This window comes from Coenobita brevimanus, chromosome 46, assembly GCF_032717465.1.
Source record: "Coenobita brevimanus isolate Jiangsu-jjx chromosome 46, ASM3271746v2, whole genome shotgun sequence".
In the NCBI taxonomy this organism is placed as follows: Eukaryota; Metazoa; Arthropoda; class Malacostraca; order Decapoda; family Coenobitidae; genus Coenobita; species Coenobita brevimanus.
The window spans coordinates 10666959-10690353 of record NC_136999.1 but is presented as its reverse complement, the minus strand read 5'-3'; the positions used below and the strand labels follow the sequence as shown (position 1 = coordinate 10690353).

Sequence of the window (23395 nt, the reverse complement as noted above, 5' to 3'; positions counted from 1 at the left end):
AGGCTGAGGCCAGCAGACCTCTTACAAATTTTGTTGGAGAGACAGTTCTATCTGCAAACAGTGTAGGGGTGACACTGAGCAACACACACAAAGGACACCCTCAACGCGTGCCCTAAAAGACTGTAAGAGTTAGCTCAACTACATTCCGTGGGTGTAACATCTGTGCTCCCAATAAAGCATCCAGTAGTAAAACGAAGTCTTTAAGATCAGCCTGATATCCTGATGGTAAATCTACGAACTTACATCTCACAAAGTAACATCAACATTATCTCTCTCTCTCTCTCTCTCTCTCTCTCTCTCTCTCTCTCTCTCTCTCTCTCTCTCTCTCTCTCTCTCTCTCTCTCATCATCGTCATCAGCATGTAATATAATAGCAGCAATTTGTGTAGTGGTAGTTGTAGTAGTAGTAGTAGTAGTACAATAGAAGTAGTACTATACTCTGTTTTTTTTTATTATTATTATTAAGGCGAAGATGCACTTGACAGGTTGGTGATGTCTGGCTGAATGCAACATGTCCGAATAACATTTACTAACCCAAATTTCCCCCTCAGATATATGTTGTCAATTAATAATGCTAACGAGTAAGGAGATTATGAAGTAAAGTTGCATTCAATCATCACCAACTTGTCATGTGCATCTTCGCCTCGATATAAAAAAAAAAAAAAACTGAGTATAGTAGTATAGTTGTAGTAGTAATAGTAAGAGATAACGCCAGAACTAACCAATAATAAGTGCAAGCTCTAGCATGGGAGGGAAAGACGTAGACGCTAGAAACATGGACACCATTAGCCATGCTGTGGAGGTGGCGTAGAGGCGCGCCACACCGAACACGGCAAACATCATTACGGACACCACCACCACGGGGCGACGGCCGATGCTGGCGAAAACAAGAAAAAAAAAAAAAATTGAGATTAATGTTTATCGACTGCACAAAGATCATATCATCTTTTGTTTTTTACCACCATAAGCTTGTTATTTGCACTATAGTTGATTTATTTTTTTTGCACAACTTTTTTTTTTTCACTAAAGTCGATTTGCATTTATAATAATAATATTAATCTGTATTATTATTATTATTTTTTTTTTAATTATTATTATTTCTGTCTGTCTGTCTGTCTGTCTGTCTCTCTCTCTCTCTCTCTCTCCATTTTGTGGCCCCCCGCTGTGAACTAATGGAACAGTAATGGAATAATGGGGTAATGGTGGACTATTGGCGGCAGGGTTAGGTTTCTCGAGACAGATCTACGATAAGACAAATACCGACGGTGTTCGCGGTTGGTGTAGTGCGATGTGGTGTGGTGTGGTGCGGTGTGGTGTGCTGCGTTACGTTTGTTGTGGTGTGCTGTGTTTTGGTGTGGTGTGGTGTGGTGTGGTGTGGTGTGGTGTGGTGTGATGTAATGATGATCCCGTTTAAAATGCTAAATAATTCAGTATTTACATCATATAAAAATAATGACAAGCATATTTCATTAGCGAGTCAATCAAATCAGATGTATTTGGTTCATAAAATGAAAATACACACACACACACACACACACACACACACACACACACACACACACACACACACACACATATTCCCAAAAATACACATATACAAGCATTCGACACACACACACACACACACACACACACACACACACACACACACACACACAGCGAACGACCACTCATGTTTTATTATCCTGTTTGGTTAAAAGGAACACTGTACTTTACAGAATTTAGTTTGAGTTAGGTAGAGAAGAATGTGGACAGGAGAGGTGAGATCTGATTAATTTAAGTAAGGTAAAGTAGGTTAATGGGTTCAATTAGATTTGGATTGGTTTATCTAGATTAAACTTGATTTATTTAACCTTCTCACTGTCGAGTCAGCTCTAGTGTTTTGCTGCTGATGATGCCAAAGGATTATATTCAGCTGAGAGTCAGTCATAGGAGCCTGGATGTTGATATAGCCCTCTGATGATCGGAACAACTCTCGTATTCTACCCCCAGTCAACGCCAGACGATTTTCTTCAGCTGAGAATGAGTCATAAGAGCAGGTATTGAGAGTGCTATAATCCTCTCATGGTCAGGACAGCTCTGATACTGTCTTCCTTTCAACTCTTGGACATTGTTTGTATTCCCCTTGGCCCGTTCTCTCGTCGGCTAAGGAAGCTCCCTAACACCTTTTCCTAATCAATTTATATTGCTTATTATACCTAGCTATCCTCGTTTGTGTTATTCAAATCGTTCTGATGTCACCATAGTCTTCATAAACAGAGTACAAAATTATATTAATCACCCGCATCCAAAAATAAATAGCTAAGGAACAGGTGCTCGGGTGCCTAGGCAACGAGCGTACGGACCATTGTTCATCCATCATATTTACTGTGGACACAGCCATGTCACAGGTAGCATATGATATTTAGTTTCAAAATTAATTACATGTAAGGGTAAAGGACATTTCTTAATTAAACATTAAGGAAGTCAAAGCCATCCAGATTCCATTCTGCGTCCAAAGTCAAAATATACTGATAAACAGAAATATCTGGCTGCGCACTAATATTTGATCTGTCACATCAATATATTTCCCACACTAGCCAGCCCTTGATATCACCATATATCTAAAGCTTGTTATATGACGCCGATAATAAGATGTAGTCCATCATTATCTACCAAATATTAACTCATGTATATCATGTCCTGAATGAAAGAAAATAGACAAATAATAGGACCATCATCTCGCATTCATTCTCCCTCCCCTCCCTCAGTCCACCAAAGCACCATCACTCGCCCCCCCCCCCTCACCTTCCCTTCTCTCACTGGCCCCTCCCTCTCAGCCCCTCTTGCTCCACTGTGACTTGCCGCGCATAAATGAGGCAGCCTGAGGCACGGGGTACTGTAGGATAGGTGATTATTTATGACCACGACTGTCAATCGGGCAAAAAAATTCCTCAAATACTTTCACTACTGCTTCTCATTTTCTCCTCCTGCTGGTTAATAATTCTATGGAGGGAGAGGCTTGGTATATTAATCTGCCCATAAATATCTCTTCACGGAGGAGAGTAATGGACATGGCATGAGTCTGATGCAAGGTGATGCAAGCAATATTTTCCTTCACTGTACAATCAATTACTGCCGCATGTATTCTGAGGGAAAATTGGTTCCTCCTCCTCCTCCTCCTCATCATCATCATCATCATCATCATCATCATCATCATCATCACCATCACATCATTCAGACTTCTTTTCAAGCCCTTGGATGTGGTGAAGTATGGTCCAGAGATCCAGAAGAGAGAGAGAGAGGGAGAGAGAGAGACTAACCAAAGTCTGCCCAGTTAAATGGGCTACACTTTAATTCACTCACCCTTCAATCCCCCGAAATCCTGGCTTTATATTCAGAAAAAAAAAAAAAAACAGTCTGCTTTAATGACCGTAAATTCAAAAGGCCTTTTGTTTCTTTTTTCTCCCTTTACCTCCTCCTCCTCCTCTATCGTCTTCTTTTTCTTCTCCTTCTCCTTCCCGTATCCACTATGATTGTCCCTATGTATCAGTTTGTTAAGTAGGCTGTTTGTACACTGTGCTTGTCGAACTGCTTTATTTCTAACATATTCAGTACGACGATCTTTCTCTATTTCATTCTAGCTGTCCCCAGGCGACTTAATCAGCTTCGGAGAGACTTTTCAGACTGAAGGGGTTGTAAAAGTCTCTCCTAAAATTCTCTCCTGAAAGTATCTCCTAAAATTCTCTCCCGAAAGTCTCTCCTAAAAATCTGTTGTAAAGTATCGTCTAAAAATCTCTCTTAAAAGTCTCTCCTGAAGTCTCCCCTAAAGGTTTCTCCCGAACTGTCTCCTAAAAGTCTCTCCCGAGTCTCCTAAAAATCTCTCCTTAAAATTTCCACTAAAAGTCTCTTCTAAAAGTCTCTCCCAAAATTCTCTCCTGTAAGTCTCTCCTAAAAATCTCTCCTTAAAGTCTCCCAAAACTTTCTCTCTTAACTGCGACAGGTCTTTACCAACATCAATAAAACTCAGTGGAAGGTATGCAGAACACGCTAAAAGAAACATAATCAAATAATTTATATTCTCAGGGTGCGGATGCTCAAAACTTTAGTCCCGGTCGTTGCTCGCCAGCGCGGGATCAGCTGTGTTCACAATGGCTGCCGTCTGCGATGTTCAAAACAGTCTGGGCGCCATGTTGTGATCAGCGGGACTATCTCTGGTCGCAACTCCATCAAAATTTACGACTGGTACCGAGCAGTCCTAAAGCCCATTCAGCACGGTCGTAAGGAAGCTTTGAGCCTCTCATCAGCGTTATCTACCCCTCAAAACATTACTTAAGGCAAGTGTTTGTATTACATACAAGCATATAGCGGTATTTTATTATAGCAAGGATCACAGGGAACTCTCTCATGCATGATTTGAGCCTGGTTATCGAGTTTTAAGTGACTAGCTATTGAGGCCTCTTATGAATTGTAGATGTGCAGCATAATTTTATCTAGTGAGACTGTGAAAGCCTCCCTATGATGCCACATATTTGCTATAAAATGTAGGCTACTCATATATTTTCATTAGGTATGGCATGTGAGCTGTTTTGCTTCTACAAACCCTCGTTCTAAGTTAGATGTGGGCAGAATTGGTATTTTTTCCGGTATATTACAGTTTAGGACACTACTGGAATTTCACATTTTAACCTCCATTCTCTAGAGTATGCATATTGAATTCCAGAGGTGTCCTAAACTGTTAATTTACTTTCTTTTTTTCCTTTAGGGACCTTTCATTAGCTCACAATTTTATTATGATCAGTATGGGCTGTGGTGATAGGTTAGGGTCTTTAGGTAACGATAGGGTAAATGTTTACAAGTGCACCTGCCTCATGGTAATGAATTTGATACAGCTCAATAGGTACATCTTGATGTCTGCGTCAAATTATTCTAATTCATCCATGGCATAATAATAGTCTTTGAGATATTAACAAAAACCCACCACCACTTTGCACTTAGCTTAAAACCTAACCTAACCTAACCTAGTCTAATCAGAAGCCTAACCTAACATTACTTAACTGCACCCCACTGACCTAAAAACAACTTAATTATCACCGTAATCATGAGGCCTTGGCTTGACAACCTCCAAGCAGGTTTGGGGTTTAGGTTAGGTTAGTTAATTTAGGTAGATTAGGTTAGATTGGGACTAAAACATTGTTAGATAGGCCTAATGGTTATTAAAAAATATAAAATCTGTCTAAGATTATAAATTAGAAAAGAAAAACATTGCAAAACAAGTCTTAAGGAAAAAATTTCCAGTTTATTGACTAAACTGGACAGTGTATTGACCAAACTGAATGCATTAATTTTGTTTTTTACGTCCGAAACATCACGCTGAATTCTACTGACAGCATTGACAGGATCCTCCTATAACGCATTCTCAGCTGAGGAAAATCGTCTGGAAATAAATACTAGAGCTGTCCCGATCATAAGAAGGCTAATGGCGTCACTGTGGCTCCTATAACCCATTCTGAGATTAATAAAATAATCGGACGTCAGCGGAAAGAGAATACTAGATTTATCCCGAGCATGAGAGGGTTAATGATGCTATGGGTCGTATTTTAAGACCTGTATTCTCGTCGGTTATGGAAGCTCCCTAACACCTCCAGAGCGATTTGTTTTTATATATGGCTGGTATATAAGCTTGTGTACGTTATTTATAGAAAGTTTGGCGAAATTAGGATTTGTGTAACAGAAGAGGATAACAAGGTACAATCAACACACTAAATCGCTTGGGGAAAGATGATAGGGAGCTTCCTTAACCGACTAAAATAATATACTCTTATCACTCTAACATGGTCCAGATTTTCGTCTTTTTGCAGCTTATTTCACGTAGTTCAGTGACAAACGAATAACAGTGCGGCGCTACTTTTTTCTATGACACTTCTTCTTGACAAGCATCATATTCCACTGTCAATCTATTGTTACAACTCAGCATTAAAGATGGAGAAGTGGAAATTATAGGCCACGTTAAAGTATAAATATAATAATAAGTCCTCAAAGTAAAGAAAACGGGGAAAATGAGTAGGTATGGTCAGGCTTTGAGGTAGGTCAGGAAAAATGGTTCAGGTACAGTATTTTCCTTGTGTACAGAGAGAGAGAGAGAGAGAGAGAGAGAGAGAGACCACGAACATTTCCCGAGTATGCAGTCTCCTATTTTTTCCCTGAGAGAGAGAGAGAGAGGGAGAATAATTGGAGACTACCGGTATGCATGTCCTCCCATTGTTACTGTAGCTCTTCCATAGCATACAATTTTTTTTATTCCTAAACAGCAATAAATAACGAATACAAATACGTAACATACATAATTATTAATACAAAAAATAAGAATAAACAATACTGGAAATTCCTATAAAATAATATGTGAACACCGTAACTTTTTAAATCTGCGAACGAAATCGGATATGCTCTCGTAATGGCGGCTCTTCCACTGACCTCAAATCCTCCCCACTTAACTATCCCGTAGCCTATTTTCGCGCAAATTTTTGAGTCCTTCCACTACCAATACGTAATTAATGGTGTATTTTCCCGTGATATTTCCAGACAATTCCATTTAACCACAGGGGGACTTTGAAAAGAGAGTTTGATATAGCCTTCATGTTAACCCCTTTACCGCTATTTTTTAAAGCTGAATGAGATTGCTAGTGACCTGATTAAAAAAAAAGGCAAACATCGCATTGCTGGAGTTTATAATCTCATTAGTTTTGATGAAATGATCAAATCTCATAGGTTAGATATCAAGAAGTAACACCTTTTTGTTCCACTGCATCTCTGTCGTTCTAAGTTCATTTCTCTTGACAAACAACTCACTATTCAGAGAGAGAAAGAGAGAGAGTTTAAGACCAGAATGCCTTTATAATTTTTTTTACCTTATATCTTTTCAACATTTCTCTCTCTGGCTTCTCTTATCCTCCCTTACCTCTTTCTCGGCCCACCTCACGTTCTCCTCCCAATTAACGTACTGTACATAACGAAGAGTAAGATGAAGAGGGTACACAGGTGGTTGCACACACACACACACACACACACACACACGCAAAACTCACAAATCGGAGAGTGAGTTGAAGATGAGGGTACCCACAACGTTGCCCACCACGCCCACGGACATCCAAGTGGAGCCCATGGACGCCCTGTCGCACACCCACTCCTGCTGCATCGTCAGCGTGTGTGTGTAGCTGCTGCGGTCGTAGTCCCACCCTGCCTGGCATTCTGGAGGCAGGCAGGGTGAAGGGTGAGGCAGGGCGAAGGGTGAGGCAGAGGGATGGGTGAGGTAGGGAGAAAAATGAGGCAGGGAGAAAGATGAGGCAGGGTGAAGCGTGAGACACGGAGAAGGGTGAGACAGGGTGCGGGAGGGGGAAAGGTGAGACAGGGTAAAGGATGAGGCAGGGTGTGGCAGGGTGAAGGGTGAGGAGGGTTAGGCAGTAATGGCAATCCGTAAAACATTATTGAGTGAAATAATAGTAAAACAAAACAAAGGAAATACAGTAACTTCGTGTACACATTGTAAAGAAAATAGTTTGTATAATGAACAATAATACTGTAAACTGCTAACCAACTGAGTAATACTGTAAACTGCTAACCAACTGAGTAATACTGTAAACTGCTAACCAACTGAATAATACCGTAAACTGCTAACCAACTGAATGATGCTGTAAACTGCTAACCAACTGAATAATACTGTAAACTGCTAACCAGGTGAATAATACTGTAAACTACTAACCAACTGAGTAATACTGTAAACTGCTAACCAAATGAATAAAGCGTGAACAATAAACACAAAATATGACAAGTAAAGACATGACTTGAGAAAAAAAAAAAAAAAAAAAGACACCGGAAGATTGTAGCTTACTCACTTTGCCCCTGTCCTTCCTGGAAAACAAAATTATTTACGATAACTTAAATTTTCGCAGGAAGAACAAGAGATGTAAAATTCTCTGCTCTCTTCCTTGTTCTTCCTGCAAATACAATATTAGTAACTTACAAGGTGATTAATTTTTGCAGGAAGAACAAGAGACATTGGAAGACACGGTACTCATGTCCTTGTACTTCCTGTAAACCAAAATACCTAACGAGGAGATTAATTTTTTGCAGGATAAACAAGACATGAAAAAAAAATCACATACTCCTCTTTTATTGTCTTTCCTGCAAAACAGATCATGTGTTATGCGATAAAATTCCTCTCATAATGAAGATTTGTTTTGCTGGAATGACAGGGAGGGCGAGGGAAGGGAGAAAAAAATATGTATTTCTTGTTTTCCCTGCCAAAAGTAATGTCTTAACCTTACCTATAATCCCAAAAGTGATGCCGAATTCAGTGGTGATGTTGCTGATGTCAGGCAGGGTAGGCTCCAGTAGGCTGAGAAGAGCATCACCCGTCACATTGTACTGTTGACATTTGCTGTAATCGTCCCCTTCCCTGCCAGTAAGGTGAAAGGTGAGAGGTTTAGATGTGTGTGTGTGTGTGTGTGTGTGTGTGTGTGTGTGTGTGTGTGTAGTGGTTATTATCATTATCAGTTTGACCATTTTTCCCACCTAATGATGGGGTAAATTGATACAGGAGCAAAATTTTCACCTATGTACTGTACATGTTTAATCTCTCTCTCTCTCTCTCTCTCTCTCGTTAGGGCTGATTGGTGTAGATGGATAAGATTATAGAGGAGGAACACACACACACACACACACACACACACACACACACACACACACACACACACACACACACACACACACACAGCTGCCTTCAACATCTGTCATGTTAAAATTACCTTGAATAAACATACATCCCCCACACGTGCTGCCTGGCAATGACCTGCTTTATACCACACGTGCATGGCTAAATATACGAGATTGTTTTCATCTGAAGGAACTAGGCCACTGCTTCAATACTAAGGCGTGGTTACATGTAAGTCAATGGGAATTAGTTATGAGGCAGGAATGATTCTCCTTGGTTACTAGTCAGATAAACTCTTCACCCTTACTGTATGTGTCCATCTACTGAGCTGATAAGGGTTAAGCATTTCTGTCAGGTAAAAGTAAACCGACAGCAGGAGAGCGTAAGAGAGTGAGGCAGTGCCGGATTTGGGATGTGGGGGGCCTGGGACCCGTTTTGGTGGGGGGCCCATCCTAAGCATCAAATTAGGATGGAGCTAAATGAAAATACATTTTTATCCCTCGCACCTTTGCGACGATATGCTCGCTCGCAAGATACAGCTTGCTCCCGACGACCTATGATACTGTATTCAGAATTTGATGTCATTAAAGATCAGGTAAAAACGATACTTTCTGAAAAATCTCCACATTAATTAGCCCTGAATGAAAAAAACAGAGCATCCCTGAAATGCACTGAACACTGCCTAGCATATCACACAAAACAGAATAATCATGAGGCGAGAAAAAAAAAATAAAATAAAATAAAATAACTCAAGTGTGCACTCACCACTCAACACTTGTATAGACTGTTCATTGAATGAACAGTTTCTAGAAATCTGGTCTAGTCCAGGTGCTTTCCGCAATTTTCTGATGGAAAATTCTCTTATTAAATCATGAAAATCCAATGAGCGTAGGATGTCTGACTCAGTGCACATGACTGTCAAATTCACAAGTCACTCCTGTGTCCTGCTTGTTCGTAGGCGATTCTTAATCAATTTCAGCTTTAAAAAAAAAAAAAAAAAAAACGCTCAGCACTGCAGTTGCTCACCATTACAGCCAGGTACATTCTCAGAGCTACCTCCACATTGGGGAAAATATCTAGCACATGCTTATCGCGGATAAGTTTGTAGAGAAATAGCTCAGGGCTAACGTCGTTTGGCTCTTCGTCAGCATAATATTTGCAAAAACAGCAAACTGGATGAGCTGTTCAGGAAATGAAGTCTCAAGATCGTTGGGATAGACATCCAGTAATTTCTTAGCTGCTCTAGACAGCTCTTCAGAGGATAGCTTTGTCAGTCGTCCGAAGCAGCCAAAGCGATCTGACATCAGTTCATACGCATGCAGCCGTTGGTTAAGAGAAGCTATGAACTGATCGATGACAGGAATGAAATCCTCTGACTGTGACAAGTGATCAAATATGAACACTTGTTGGCGGCTGGCACCGGCTCCAGGGCTGCCAGATTTGAAAGTGGGTATATAACCAAATTCTTCAATTTTCATTCCCAGATTCAGTTTTTCATTAATAATAATAATAATAATCATAATCTTTTTTATTTGTTTCTCAAAAGGGCCAGTTCATCCATAGGGAATTCACAAGCACACGACAGACATATACATTATTTTTACAGTTACAAGAATTGTGACATCTCTCATATACAATACATACTTCATCAGTAAAAAGAAAATATATACATATGAAAGAGGCAATAATTAAACCCTATAATCATCCGTCATAGTACCTCTCTCCAGGTCATAGCATTTTGAAAAGAGAAAGGCTTTCAGCTGTCTCTTGAAGGATTCAGCAGAAAAGAGTTGTCTTATGGACAGTGGCAATCTGTTATATAATCTAGAGGCTCTATACACAAAAGAATGATCGGAGAAAGATGACTGGTGAATGGCTCCAGGCTCGTCAAGACATAAGCAATCATCTTCACTGTATAACATCACACCCGGACGTGCCGATGGGAGTTTTAGCAATTCAGCAAGATACTTCGGTTCACCAAACTTAAGAACCTTGGGTGAAATAAGACACAGTTTAAATTCAGTTCTAGCATTTACTGGTAACCAATGTAGGTCAATTAGGAACGGTGTAGTCGAGGTTCTCGGGGGAAGACCAAAGATAGGCCGTGCTGCCCTGTTCAACACAGACTGAACTTTTGTTAGTATATTATTTGGAAGGCCAATCCACAGTGAATTACAATAATCAACACGAGACAAGACCACTGCATGGACCAGTGTTACGAGGCAATGTCTATTCCGGAATTTTCTCACAGAGTACAGATTTCTGATATGCAAGTTGCACCCTCTGACGACTTGATTAATATGTTCCTTGTATTTTAACTCTGAATTAAAATAAACACCCAGATTTCGAACAGAACAGACTGGATGAAGCTGTGACACACCAATGTTCAGAGCCAGGGCATTACCAGCGTCACTACCAAATTTCTTAAAGAGAGATTATTCATGTATTTACCCCTTGCCAATATAGGTACATGTATAAGGGAAAAAATTATTCATTTGAAAATTAATGGCATATGTTCTGTATTTTCATGCTCTAAAGCTAACAAATTAATTGAGTACATCATCCAATCAAGTTCATTACCATCTTCAAATCTAATACCAAATCATGCTTATCTGATGGATTTTTCACTAACAAATCGGTCCTGTTTTGGTAATGAAAAATACCAAATGTCAAGTTGCCCAACGTTTGGTGGGAGGCCCCTTCTGGTGGGAGGCCCTGGGCCCAGGCCCCGTGGGCCCACCCCTGAATCCGGCCCTGGAGTGAGGTGAAAGGGGAGGAGGTAGGGGAAGATCGAGGATGAGATGGAGGGATGTGATGGAGAGGCATGCGAGAAACAAGTATGTGTTTGGAGAGAAGACAGCCTGATGACTGAAGGCATGGGTGGCATGGAGGCGATTCGTTAGCAGTCACTTCTTCGTAAGTAAGGCGCCTGGCTGTCTGTCTACCTATCTATCTACATCTTTTTATCAATCCATATATATGTACAAACAGATAGTTACAGACAGATAGATAAATTTATAGATGGACAGACAGATGATAGATAGACTGATTTTTTGATATGGACAGATGTAATTAGCGCACCTTATAATCCTACTTCTTACCACAACCAGACGATTTTATTCAGCTTTGCATGGACCTTCAGCTGTGCAAGTGTTAATGGGAGAGCGTCCTCGTAATGAAGGGAGAGAGAGAGAGAGAGAGAGAAAATTTACTTCGCTTGCTAATACTGATCTTTGTAGGTGTAGCCGTGGTACTAACATGTGTGAAAGGAGAGAGAGAGAGAGAGAGAGAATTTATTCCTCTTGCTAATACTGATCATTGCGGGTGTAGCTGTGGTACTAACATGTGTGTGTGAGAGAAAGAGAGAGAGAGAGAGAGAGAGAGAATTTGAAGAGAAGAGACAGGTAAGCCCACAAGGAACTCAGGCAGTGTGCCCATGCGCAGCTTACTCCGCCCCCAGAATGTGGACTTCCCAGTATGTCTACGCCACCTCTCTCTCTCTCTCTCTCAATCACCGCCGCCACCACCACCACCACCGGACAACTACCTACAATGTCAGTACACTTAATAAAAGAGTGCTTGCGATAATTATTTTTTATAAACAAACAAATTGGAATTAAATTTTTAACAAGATGTAATTAGATTTATTTTGCATGTAAGACCTCTTATCTATACTATATCACTTAAGAGAGAGAGAGAGAGACTCCGCATTTTTTTTCACCTGCTGGTCTTACCAGTTCTCACACGACCTTGGTCTTTACCATGTTGAAGTCTCAGGGAACACCTCTCTCTCTCTCTCTCTCTCTCTCTCTCTCTCTCTCTCTCTCTCTCTCTCTCTTTCTTTCTTTCTCTCTCTCTCTCTCTCTCTCTCTCTCTCTCTCTCTCTCTCTCTCTCTCTCTCTTGCCCACCGTAACTTCCTAATATTTTAGTGCTCTATATCAGAATTTCAAGGATTTATATTAATTTAAAGGGATTACAAGAATTACTTTTATACATGGACGTCGGTAGCAATATTTTGTTCTATTAATCAATTTTTTTTCGCAATATCTAACCGCTTCACGCATATTACAATAAACATGTCACCAAGAAACTATAACAGAGTGTTATACAAAATGGAAATAGAGTCATAGTGCAATTACAATGCTGTAGCATTACTGTACGTTTGAAATGACAGGGTTCACAGACATTCATTTAGCCTATCACAAACACCCTACTGTATAGTTTCTTGGTGGTAATACGTTGTCAAGAGACAAAACAGTCCTACTGATATGTCACGTGACCATTTGATGTTCATAACCGAACGCAAATTCCCAAATAATTATTCTTATTAGTCGAGTACATTTCACTTTAAAACTATTCACTCACTACGTACTCCCTTGTTGTACTGCACGCAAATTTTGATCCAGGACTGCTTCAGACTTTAACAACGTTTTTTTTTCTCTCTCTTTCCAGTTGGTGGCGGTGTCCTTAGCAGGTCACTTGGCAGACCTCTTGCATATTGCTCCGAGATGAAAAAACATGCCTGTGTGAGGAAACCATGTCCTTCCGCTCACACACATGTATCCACTTTAGTCTGGTTATTTCATCACTTTGGCATGTGAAAGCGTCTCAGATAATGAACGTGGGGTGTCTTTGCAATACACCCATGCACACTGCACATAGTGAAAAATACTATGATTTCATAAAATGTATAAAATGAGGCAGGTTTTGCGTGGCACTGGCTGCTCAAAACACATTATTGTCCTGGCGGGTGATGGTCATGCAATGTCAAGAGTCAAGGCAACCAGTCATGACCTGCACAAAACCTACCTTATTTTGGTCCAGAGATGAGCACACTGTTTGACTCTCTTCACAGTGGGAAAGGCCGTTATTATGATCTTGGTACATATAAAGGTAACTGCTAACTCTCCATTATCCCCCTTCATACACCCTCCCTACCCCATCCCACATCCTGTCAATCCCCCACCCCTCCCTCCCTCCCCACTTTCTCCTTATCCCTCCATCCATTATCCCCCATCACCCTTCCCATCTCCTCCCCACTCCGTACTACATCCATCCAGCCATCTACTATTTCCATCCCCTCCTTCCCTCAATGTCTCCACCCTTCTTTCCTTTCCCTCCTTTTCCCCACCCTTCCCGCTCTCACTCCTATCCTTCCAGCCTTCCGCTTCCTCTTTCCCTCATCCTTCCCATCCGTTCTGTCTTCTCTCTCACCCTTTTCGTTCTTCCCAGTTCCTTCTTCATTCTACCCCTCCCCTCCCCACTCTCCATCCTCACATCCAACCTTCCCCTCCCCCATTCCACCTTCCCAATCTTTCCTTTTTTTATCCTCCTCACTCCTTTCCCACCCCAACACGTTCCTCACGCTCTAGACCACCCCCTCCTAACCTCCTTGACCACCCCCCTAAGCCCTCCTCACTCCTTTCCCACCCCAACACTCTCCTCACCCCTTCTCCCACCCCAACACCCTCCTCACCCCTTCTCCCACCCCAACACCCTCCTCATCCCTTCTCCCACCCCAACACCTTCCTCATCCCTTCTCCCACCCCAACACCCTCCTTACCCCTTCTCCCACCCCAACACCCTCCTCACCCCTTCTCACACCCCAACACCCTCCTTACCCCTTCTCCCACCCTCTGCACTCTCCATCCCCTCCAAGCCCCCCAAGTTCTCCAACCCTTGTTTAGTTGTCAGGCGTGTTGAGTAAGACATGGGCTCACACTCTCGGTCCTTACAGAGGCTTTCCTACACCTCCTGCTTAACGATTTATTTTTGGATACCTTCTACCTTGGCTCTCTCTCTCTCTCTCTCACTCACTGACCTGGGTATAGTAAGCTGCTTCCACTGCTCCTCCGTCAGGGCTTCAGGTCGACCCGGTACATGACACCAATGCTCAGGCGTGGCGGTCATGAAGATAGGAGCCAGAGCCACCCAGGGGATGAGGAAGTTGAGGGGCAGAACAAACAGCCAATATAAGAGCTTCTGGTAACGCCCTTTGTCGCCCACCTCCTCTAGCACCTAAAAGACGAAAAGTGAAAAAGTTGTTGGAAATTTTTGGAACTAATCTCTCTCTCTCTCTCTCTCTCTCTCTCTCTCTCACACACACACACACACACACACACACACACACACACACACACTGAAAATGCTTTACAAACTAATGAGTAGTAACTTCATCATAACACATTAGCTATAAATCTAGGTCTTCGTATACCGCTGAACCTCACAAACAACAGCAGTTAAACACATCTCAGAATAGCTGTATATTTCTGTTCTTATGTTTCTGTGCAAACACTGAAACAAAGTGTTCCATGCCAATTTCTTTGCTCTGTTGGGATGAATCCCAGTAACTCCAAGTGATGAGAGTCTGGTGTCAGACGTGGTGCTTCGCAAGTAGCTTTTGATGAGTTGGATTGAGGAGAAGCTCCCTCTCACATGATGCTGAAGTTGGTGGCACTGCCAGCTCAATGTTAATGAACTTACAGATATCTGGGAATGCCTCCTTATATGGATGCATGGAAGTTGAATGTTCAACTAGGTCGCTGACAATAATTCCATTATTTTCCTTCTTTTCCACAAGTCTTCTTGCTTGTCTCATCTCTACATCTAGGTATTCAATGTCCACACAGACAGTACTGTTCAGCCATAGGTTTCAAAAAAAAAAAAAAAAAAAAAAAAAAAAAAAAAAAAAAAACTTTGAGCTACGTGGATCTATCACAAACATTGATTTGGGCAACTTTCCAACATCACTGAACCTTGAGTGCAGTTCTGCAGGTAATCTATCCAATACTTCGTGATACAGGCCTACTCATATACAGTACTTCTTCCCAGGTAAATCATGGCTGTCTTCTATGTTTTGTTGGCCAGTTGACTCCAGAACCACGCTGTCCTGCAGATGTCTAGAGGGTCTAGTCGTCCTCTTCTGGGCTGGATCTTCAACAGGTACATCAACCTGATTTCGAACACCTTCAGCTTTCACCTACAGGTCATGCCAGCATTTCTCATTCCTGTGAGAAACCAAGTTTTCTTCAATTGTCTGAACCATGTCTGCTGCAGCTGACAGCCGAAGCGATGGAGGTTGCAGCATGTCAGATAACAGCTTTGTTTTCTGAAAAATGTTGGTGAATATAACAATTGAGATAACTATACTATGATCAGTATTCTTAATGACGCTGTTGGCATCAAGGGAACGTTTTCCAGTGTGTGTCTCAGCTATTTCTTTCAGAATTCTCATGACTGCAGGAAGTGTATCTAGAACGACTTTACAAGACTGGTACTGGCGCCATCTAGTGTCACTTAGTTTCTCCAGTTTCTGCACCTCCTTTCCAGGATACATTTCCTCTCTTTTTTTTTTTTTTTTTTTTTTAACAAACAACTCATGAGACACGTGTGAGGACATAAAACATATAGAGTTTCAAGAAATCCAAAAAATTTATCAGCTAGTTTGATAGATTTAACGCAATCAACCATGACCAGATTCAGTATATGGTTGTAGCAATGAGTGAACTCGGCTCTTGAAGCATCTTTAAATAATAGCTGAACACTATTTTTCACATCACTCATCACAGAGGCCCCATCATAAGTTTGTCCTACACAATCCTTTGGATCTATGTTGCAAGATTTAAGTATGTGAATCATTTTCTCCCTCAAATACTGGCATCCAATTCATACAACTGGGTAAAACCCAAACGTTCTTCATGGTTAGTATTTTGGAAAAATACCTTACAACAAGCTTATAAAGACACCTGTTCCTTTCCATTGATGTCCTAGCTTTCACCCACTATGAATGAGTATTCAGTGTTGACATGCAGTTCTTTACATATTTAATTTCTTATCATGCAAGCAAGAATCTCCATCATTTCATTCTGGATCTGTAGGCTCGTCTACTTTACACTAAGTATTCCTGTCAACCTCTGTTTTACAACACTGTCATATTCACTGACTAGCTCCAGTATTTCATGATAATTGCCTTTGTTGCTGCTTCCACTGTGGTCTCTCAGTGCAATTTTCTATCTTGCTGTTAGGCATAGCCTGGCCGGTAATACTTTTCCAATTTGTTTCACAAAATGTCTGTTTTCTATTATCCGTATTTCATGAGCCAAGATTAATGCAATATTGATGCTCTTTCCTGATTCTAGCTGGGACTGAAAGTCTTTCCATGCACAAAATGTGGCCTTGTGATAATCACTTCTCTCATTCTGTGCAAATCCAAAGTTTTTCTCTACTGATTGTTTTCACTATCTATAACCTGACACTGTGAAAGTATTTTCTGACATGGGTCGGCCAGGAACAGGGAACAACCTACAACTGAAGCAGAAAACTCCATTCTGTCTAACTGTATACTCAAGCCACGGGTACAATTCACATCACCTGGCCGAAAAAGCCGGTAGTTTTTTGCCAAATTGTGCTCTGGGAAATGTTGACATTTTTGGTTGTTTGGCTTCATCAGTTCATCCAGTTCTGCTGACAGAGGGTCCCGCAGGCTCATGAATTAGCTTACATGTTGCTCTTTGTTCTGCTGGTGTTTCACATGTTGCTGCAACACAATCCTCATCAATATATTGTCATCAGCTCCCTCAGGCTCTGATTCACTCCTGTCATCTAGCCATACATTTTCTTCCTCAATAGAAGGATGCGTGAAACTAGTGTCAACAGCAAACTGTCTTTGACTTTTGGCACTTGATGCAGGTAGCTCAGTTTCATTTGCTGATCGTTTCCCAGTCAGGAAATGCTCGACACTTCTCTGTATATTACTAGAAATATCCTTCACAAGTCACAACCAGCCAGATCGGCTACATTATTCTGCTATCACAGGCCTCATTACTAACAAGGCATATGGGCCTGATGGAGTCCCTCATGTTGTCCTCAAGAACTGTGCTTCTGTGCTTACACCCTGCCTAGGTAAACTCTTTTGCCTTTGTCTATCAACTTGTACCTTTCCTTCTTGCTGGAAGTTTGCTCTCATTCAGCCAGTCCCAAAGAAGGGTGACCATTCCCAACCCTCTAACTATTGTTCAATTGCTTTAACATCCTGTATCTCATAAGTTTTCGAGTCAATTCTTAATAGAAAAATTTTAAAGTATCTTTCCTATCACAACCTTCTTTCTGATCGTCAGTATGGGTTCCGTCAGGGATGCACCACTGGCGATCTTCTCACCTACCTTTCAGACTCCTGGTCATCCTCCTTTTGGGACTTTGGCGAAAGCTTTGCCATTGCACTTGACATCTCAAAGGCTTTCGATCAAGTCTGGCATAAATCTTCAATTTCCAAACTGCCCTCTTACGGTTTCTATCCCTTTACCTGTGCCTTCATCTATAGCTTTCTTTCTGGTCGTTCTATAGCCGCTGTTGTAGACGGCTATCGTCCTTCTCCTAGATCTATTAACAGTGGTGTTCCTTAAGGCTCCGTTCTATCACCAACTCTCTTCCTTTTATTCATCAATGACCTTCTAAGCTGTACATCTAACCCTATCCACTCGTACGCTGATGACTCCACCCTTCACCTTTCCATTCGGATCCTGCAACGTCCATCTCAGCAGTTACTTCAACATACTGTACAAGAGATGAGGCTATGGCACACTTAATGTCTAACTTGGCTCATATCTCTGATTGGGGTAAAAATAATCTTGTTTTTAATGCATCAAAGACTCAATTCTTACACCTATCAACTAGACAAAATCTTCCACAGGTGTACCCTCTAATGTTTAATAATATCTAGCTTAATCCTGCATCATCCTTGAACATGCTTGGGGTTTCATTCACTCGGGACTTATCTTGGAAAGATCATATTACATCTCTTGTAAAATCTACTTCCAAGAGCTTAGGTGTGCTAAGCCGACTCCGTTCCTTCTTTACCCTTGCACAATTGTTGACTATACACGGGTTTTATCCGCCCCTGCACAGAGTACAACTCTCATGTGTGGGGAGGCTCCCCACATACAGCTCTTCTCAATAGGGTGGAGTCAGAGGCTTTTCGTCTCATCAACTCTCCTCCTCTTACTGGTTCCCTTCAACCTCTGTCTCTTCGCCACACTGTTGCATCTTTATCTCTTTTCTGTCGCTACTTCAATGGTCAATGCTCCTCTGATCTGTCTGCTTGCATTCCTCCACCTCTACGACGGGCGCGCAGCACCCGTCTGGCAGCAAACTCTCATCCCTTTTCTGTCCAACTCCCTAATGCAAGAGTTAACCGTTACTCCCAGTCCTTCATTTATGCAACAGGTCAACTCTGGAACTGTCTTCCTGTGTCTGTGTTTCCTGCTAGCTATGATCTCCAGTTTTTCAAATGCAGTGTGTCCAGGCATCTCGAAATGATCGGATCTTGAATTTGGCTCTCTTTTGTATTTTGTTTTTTCTTGGAGGGAACAGTTATTGCGAGCTCGTGGCGTTTGTTTCCTTCTTCCTAGCATTAAAAAAAATAATAATTAAAAAAAAAAACACACCGCCTATAAGCTACTGACACCGTAACTGTTCTGTTACTCATGCACTCACTAACAGGCCACTGACCAAACGTCCGCTGTCAAGTGTCAACTGTCCTTCTAACTATCGCCCCCGTTAAATTATACAACAGCTGCGACATCTGGAATATTCTAGAGTCTCGGATATTCTCGAACGCTAGCACCTTCGACACCACACAACTAAACGATTTACCGGTAACTAATAAACATGTCAACAACTTAATTAAATAACACAATGAAATACACACAGTTTAAACAGATTAAACTGAGAAACACAGAACACATTTACAATATTAACTTTGATGAATTTTCTAAATAATATAATAACACATAACTTCTTAAACATTCCAGACTCTTTAATAAACTAATCCACATAACGATACTGGTCAATAAACACAAGGTGATAAACATATCTAACTGACGTAAGCTAGGTGCCACCGTCGTAACAATATAAATGGAAATAACTGTGAATTAAACACGAACTACACACTATCAGTTCAGTCTTATGATCATAAAATAAAGATTAAGGTGCATATTTTGTCAGTCACACTGTTGTCACTTGTTATTTAAGTTTCATCCATCATCAAAATTCATCCGTATATGAAACTCTTTTGCATAGAATTTTTTGCTGGGGGGGGACACCTAGAGGGGTACTGGCCCTGAATGGAGGGGCACGTGCCCCCCAGGCCCCCCCCCCATGTCTACGCCACTTATTATACTGTTTATAGATCTATAAAGTAATTTCGGATCACTTTAACACTTATCCATGATGTTCTCATATTTGGCTGCATCTTCTCTTCTCATCCTACCATAAATCATTTCTAAATCTCATATCCCTCCCACGACAGTTTACTCCTAAATAAGTCTTATCTTTCCTTTTTGAACGAAGTAGGTGCAGGAATGGGACGTCTTCCCGTGGTGGCACTAAACCTGGTGGCTCCACTGCCTGGCTATATAAACGTCCCTCAACCCCCCTCCCTTCATACCCTGAAAAGGGGAATGGTGGATTGCTGGAGAAGGACTAATTCAGCCTGTATTTATGTGAGTTAATGTCCACTTGAACCTACAGCACCATTAATGGCAATAACAGTTCAGGAACACGTTTTAGAGTCACATGATGAGAGAGAGCGGGGGAGATGTGGATCAAGGCTAACGGAGACGTGACCCGTATAAGATTAAGAACTGCTGATCTAGGCTAGACACTCGGGAGATTCTAATCTCTCCCTTTTCTTCCTACGGAAACAAAAGTGAGTAGCGTGTGGGAGATGACTGTAAATCTGTCTGTAAATTCGGAACAGCGACACCCGACTTTGCACATCCCATTTTCTTAGTATTGATTGCAGGGACACGTTTTGTTTTCCCTGCTTGAAGTTTGTCCTTAATCTTTTTCATCCGAGGTCGTATTTTTCTACTTTATTCCTGCTACCTTCAGACGATTTTATTGAGCTTAGGGAGAGAAATCAGGTCGTCTAGGGGTTAACTAACGGAGACTTTCTAACCCTCTCACTACATTACAGTATATTCCACCTTTTTTTTTTTTTAATGCAAGGAAGAAGGAACCAAAGGCCAGGAGCCTGTATATTGTTCCCTCCAAGAAAAAACAAAAACAAGACAACAGAGAGCCACATTCAAGCCCCCTTCATTTCGAGATGCCTGCACACAGCGTTTGAAATACTGGAGATCATAGCTAGCAGGAAATACAGACAAAGGGAGACAGTTCCAGAGTTGACCTGTTGCATACATGAAGGACTGGGAGTAACGGTTAACTCTTGCATTAGAAAGGCTGGACAGAAAAGGGATGAGAGTTTGTTGCTAGATGGGTGCTACGTGTCCGTCGTAGTGGTAGAGGGATGCGAGCAGATAGTTCAGAGGAGCAGTGACTAAAAAAGTAGCGATAGAAAAGACACAAAGATGCAACAGTGCAGTGAAGAGACAGAGGTTTAAGAGAGCCAGTAAGAGGAGGAGATTTAATGAGACGAAAAGCCTCTGACTCCACCCTAATGAGAAGAGCTGTATGTGGGGAGCCTCCCCACACATGAGAGTTGTACTCTACACAGGGCTGAATAAAATCCGTGTATAAAGTCAACATCTATGCAGGGATAAAGAAGGCACGGAGTCGGCTTAGCCCACCTACTCTCGTGGAAGCACATTTTACAAGAGAGGTAATATGTTCTTTCCAAGATAAATCCCGAGAGAATGAAACCCCGAGTATGTTTTAAAATGATGCATGATTCAGCTGGATATTGTTAAAAATTAAAGGGTAGTCCTGTGGAAGATTTTGTCGGGTTGACAGATGTAAGAACTGAGTTTCTGATGCATTAAAAACATGAATATTTTTACCCCAGTCAGAGATATGAGCCAAGTCAGACATCAGGTGTGCCATAGCCTCATCCCTTGTTTGTTGAAGTAACTGCTGAGATGGACGCTGCAGGAAGTGAATGGAAAGGCGAAGGGTGGAGTTATCAGCGTATGAGTGGACAGGGTCAGATGTACGGCTTTTTCATTGATGAATAAAATGAAGAGAGTTGGCGATAGGACAGAGCCCTGAGGAACACCACTATTGATAGCTCCAGGAGAAAAACGGTGGCCATCTACAACAGCTGTTACAGAACGACCAGAAATGAAACCAGAAATGAAGGCACAGGTAGAAGCATAGAAACGGTAAGAGGAAAGTTTGGAAATTAAAGATTCATGCCAGACTCGATCGAAACCCTGAGTTGTCAAGTGCAATGGCAAAGCTTTCGCCAAAGTCCCGAAATGAGGATGACCAGGAGTCTAAGAGGTAGGTGAGAAGATCACCAGTGGTGAGTCCCTGACGGAACCCATACTGACGATCAGAAAGAAAGTTAATAAGGAAATTTTTTTTTTTTTTTTAAGAATAGACTAGAAAACTTTTGAGATACAGGATGTTAACGCAACTGGGCGATAATTAGAGGGTTGGGAATGGTCACCCTTCTTTGGGACTGGCTGAATGAGAGCAAACTTCTAATACCACCACCACTTGTGCTACTACTACTAGTACAAGCTACAACACTATTACTACTACTACTACACTGTTACTACTACTACTACTACTACTATCATCTAAGATCAAACAGGCAAAAAAAAAAAAAAAAAGAATAAAAGACGGGATATCCTGTCTCAGAAGCGGCTTACCTTTTCGAACGCTGTATCGGCCATGCTCACTTCCGTCTGCTTCGTGGTGTGGTGTGGTGTGGTGTGGTGGAAATATGATATTGTGAGGTGTGGCAGTGTGGTGCAGCAGGGTGATGCAAGTGTGTTGTGAGGTAGTGTGGTATGTGGTGGTTGTAGGGGTGTGGTCGTGTGGTGCAGGCTATTTGGGATAAGGATAAGGTAGTGTGGCGGAGTGTGTGGTGTGGTTGAATAATACTTATGTGATAGTGTGGTAGTGAGGGGTGTGGGGCAAGGTGGTATGGTGGTGTGGTAGTGTGGTGGTGTAGTGATGCTAGTGTGACGGTGTGGTAGTGAGCTGGTGAGGTATTTTGATGTGTGGGGTTAGGCGGTATGACGGTGAAGCAGTCTGGCGTGTGGGCTAAGGCGGAGTGGCGGTGTGGTGTTGTTGTGACGGTGGGGTGTGTGCTAGAGTGGCGCTGAGATACCGTGTTGTGATAAAAATAATAATAATAATAATAACAATAATAATAATAACAATAATAATAATAATAATAATAATAATGATAATAATAGCTCGCCTACGATGTGGCGGTAAGTGTAATGATGTTGCTGCGAAGAGAGAGAGAGAGAGAGGTTTGGGGGGATAGTGATGTGGTGGTGTACAAATTCAGTAGTGGTGAGTAGATTTATTACAGACGAGTGTAGGATGGCCGTGAAGGTGAACAATCAGGAAGACTCCACCTATGACCTTGAGTCTTCCACTCTTTCCACACATCAGAGTATTTTTCAGTGAGCACATTTATCTTCCGCTGTCTATATTTTCCTCTGGCAAGTTTTGTTTTGATGCGATTCAAATTTCGGCGCCATTTTGAGTTACACAAGTTACAGGTACACTTCACAAACTTTTATGCTGTTCTAGAGTCTCTCTCCAGCTTCATAAATATTCTGTTTCTCACGGATAATTGAAACATATTGCTTATGGTATCTGATAGTTTATTTGAGTATGTTCTGAGTAACAAGTGAACTGCGATATTGATTTTCACTTATTACGATGCTAAGTTGTTTCACAGACACACACACACACACACACACACACACGCACGCACATGCACAC

At 41.6% G+C, this 23395-nt stretch overlaps 1 protein-coding gene across 1 annotated transcript in view; it reads right to left on the bottom strand.

Moving 5' to 3' along the window:
- The window catches only part of LOC145398627 (carcinine transporter-like), a 42424-nt gene extending 20078 nt beyond the window's left edge, over positions 1–22346 (bottom strand). The window contains exons 1-5 of the mRNA XM_080271437.1: positions 22303–22346; positions 14511–14707; positions 8303–8433; positions 7064–7226; positions 722–876 (exon numbers count right to left, since the gene is read on the bottom strand). Of these exons, the coding sequence (XP_080127563.1) occupies positions 722–876; positions 7064–7226; positions 8303–8433; positions 14511–14707; positions 22303–22326 (670 nt within the window). The 5' untranslated portion in view covers positions 22327–22346. The remainder of the gene's footprint in view (positions 1–721; positions 877–7063; positions 7227–8302; positions 8434–14510; positions 14708–22302) is intronic.
- Between the last annotated feature and the right edge of the window lie 1049 nt (positions 22347–23395).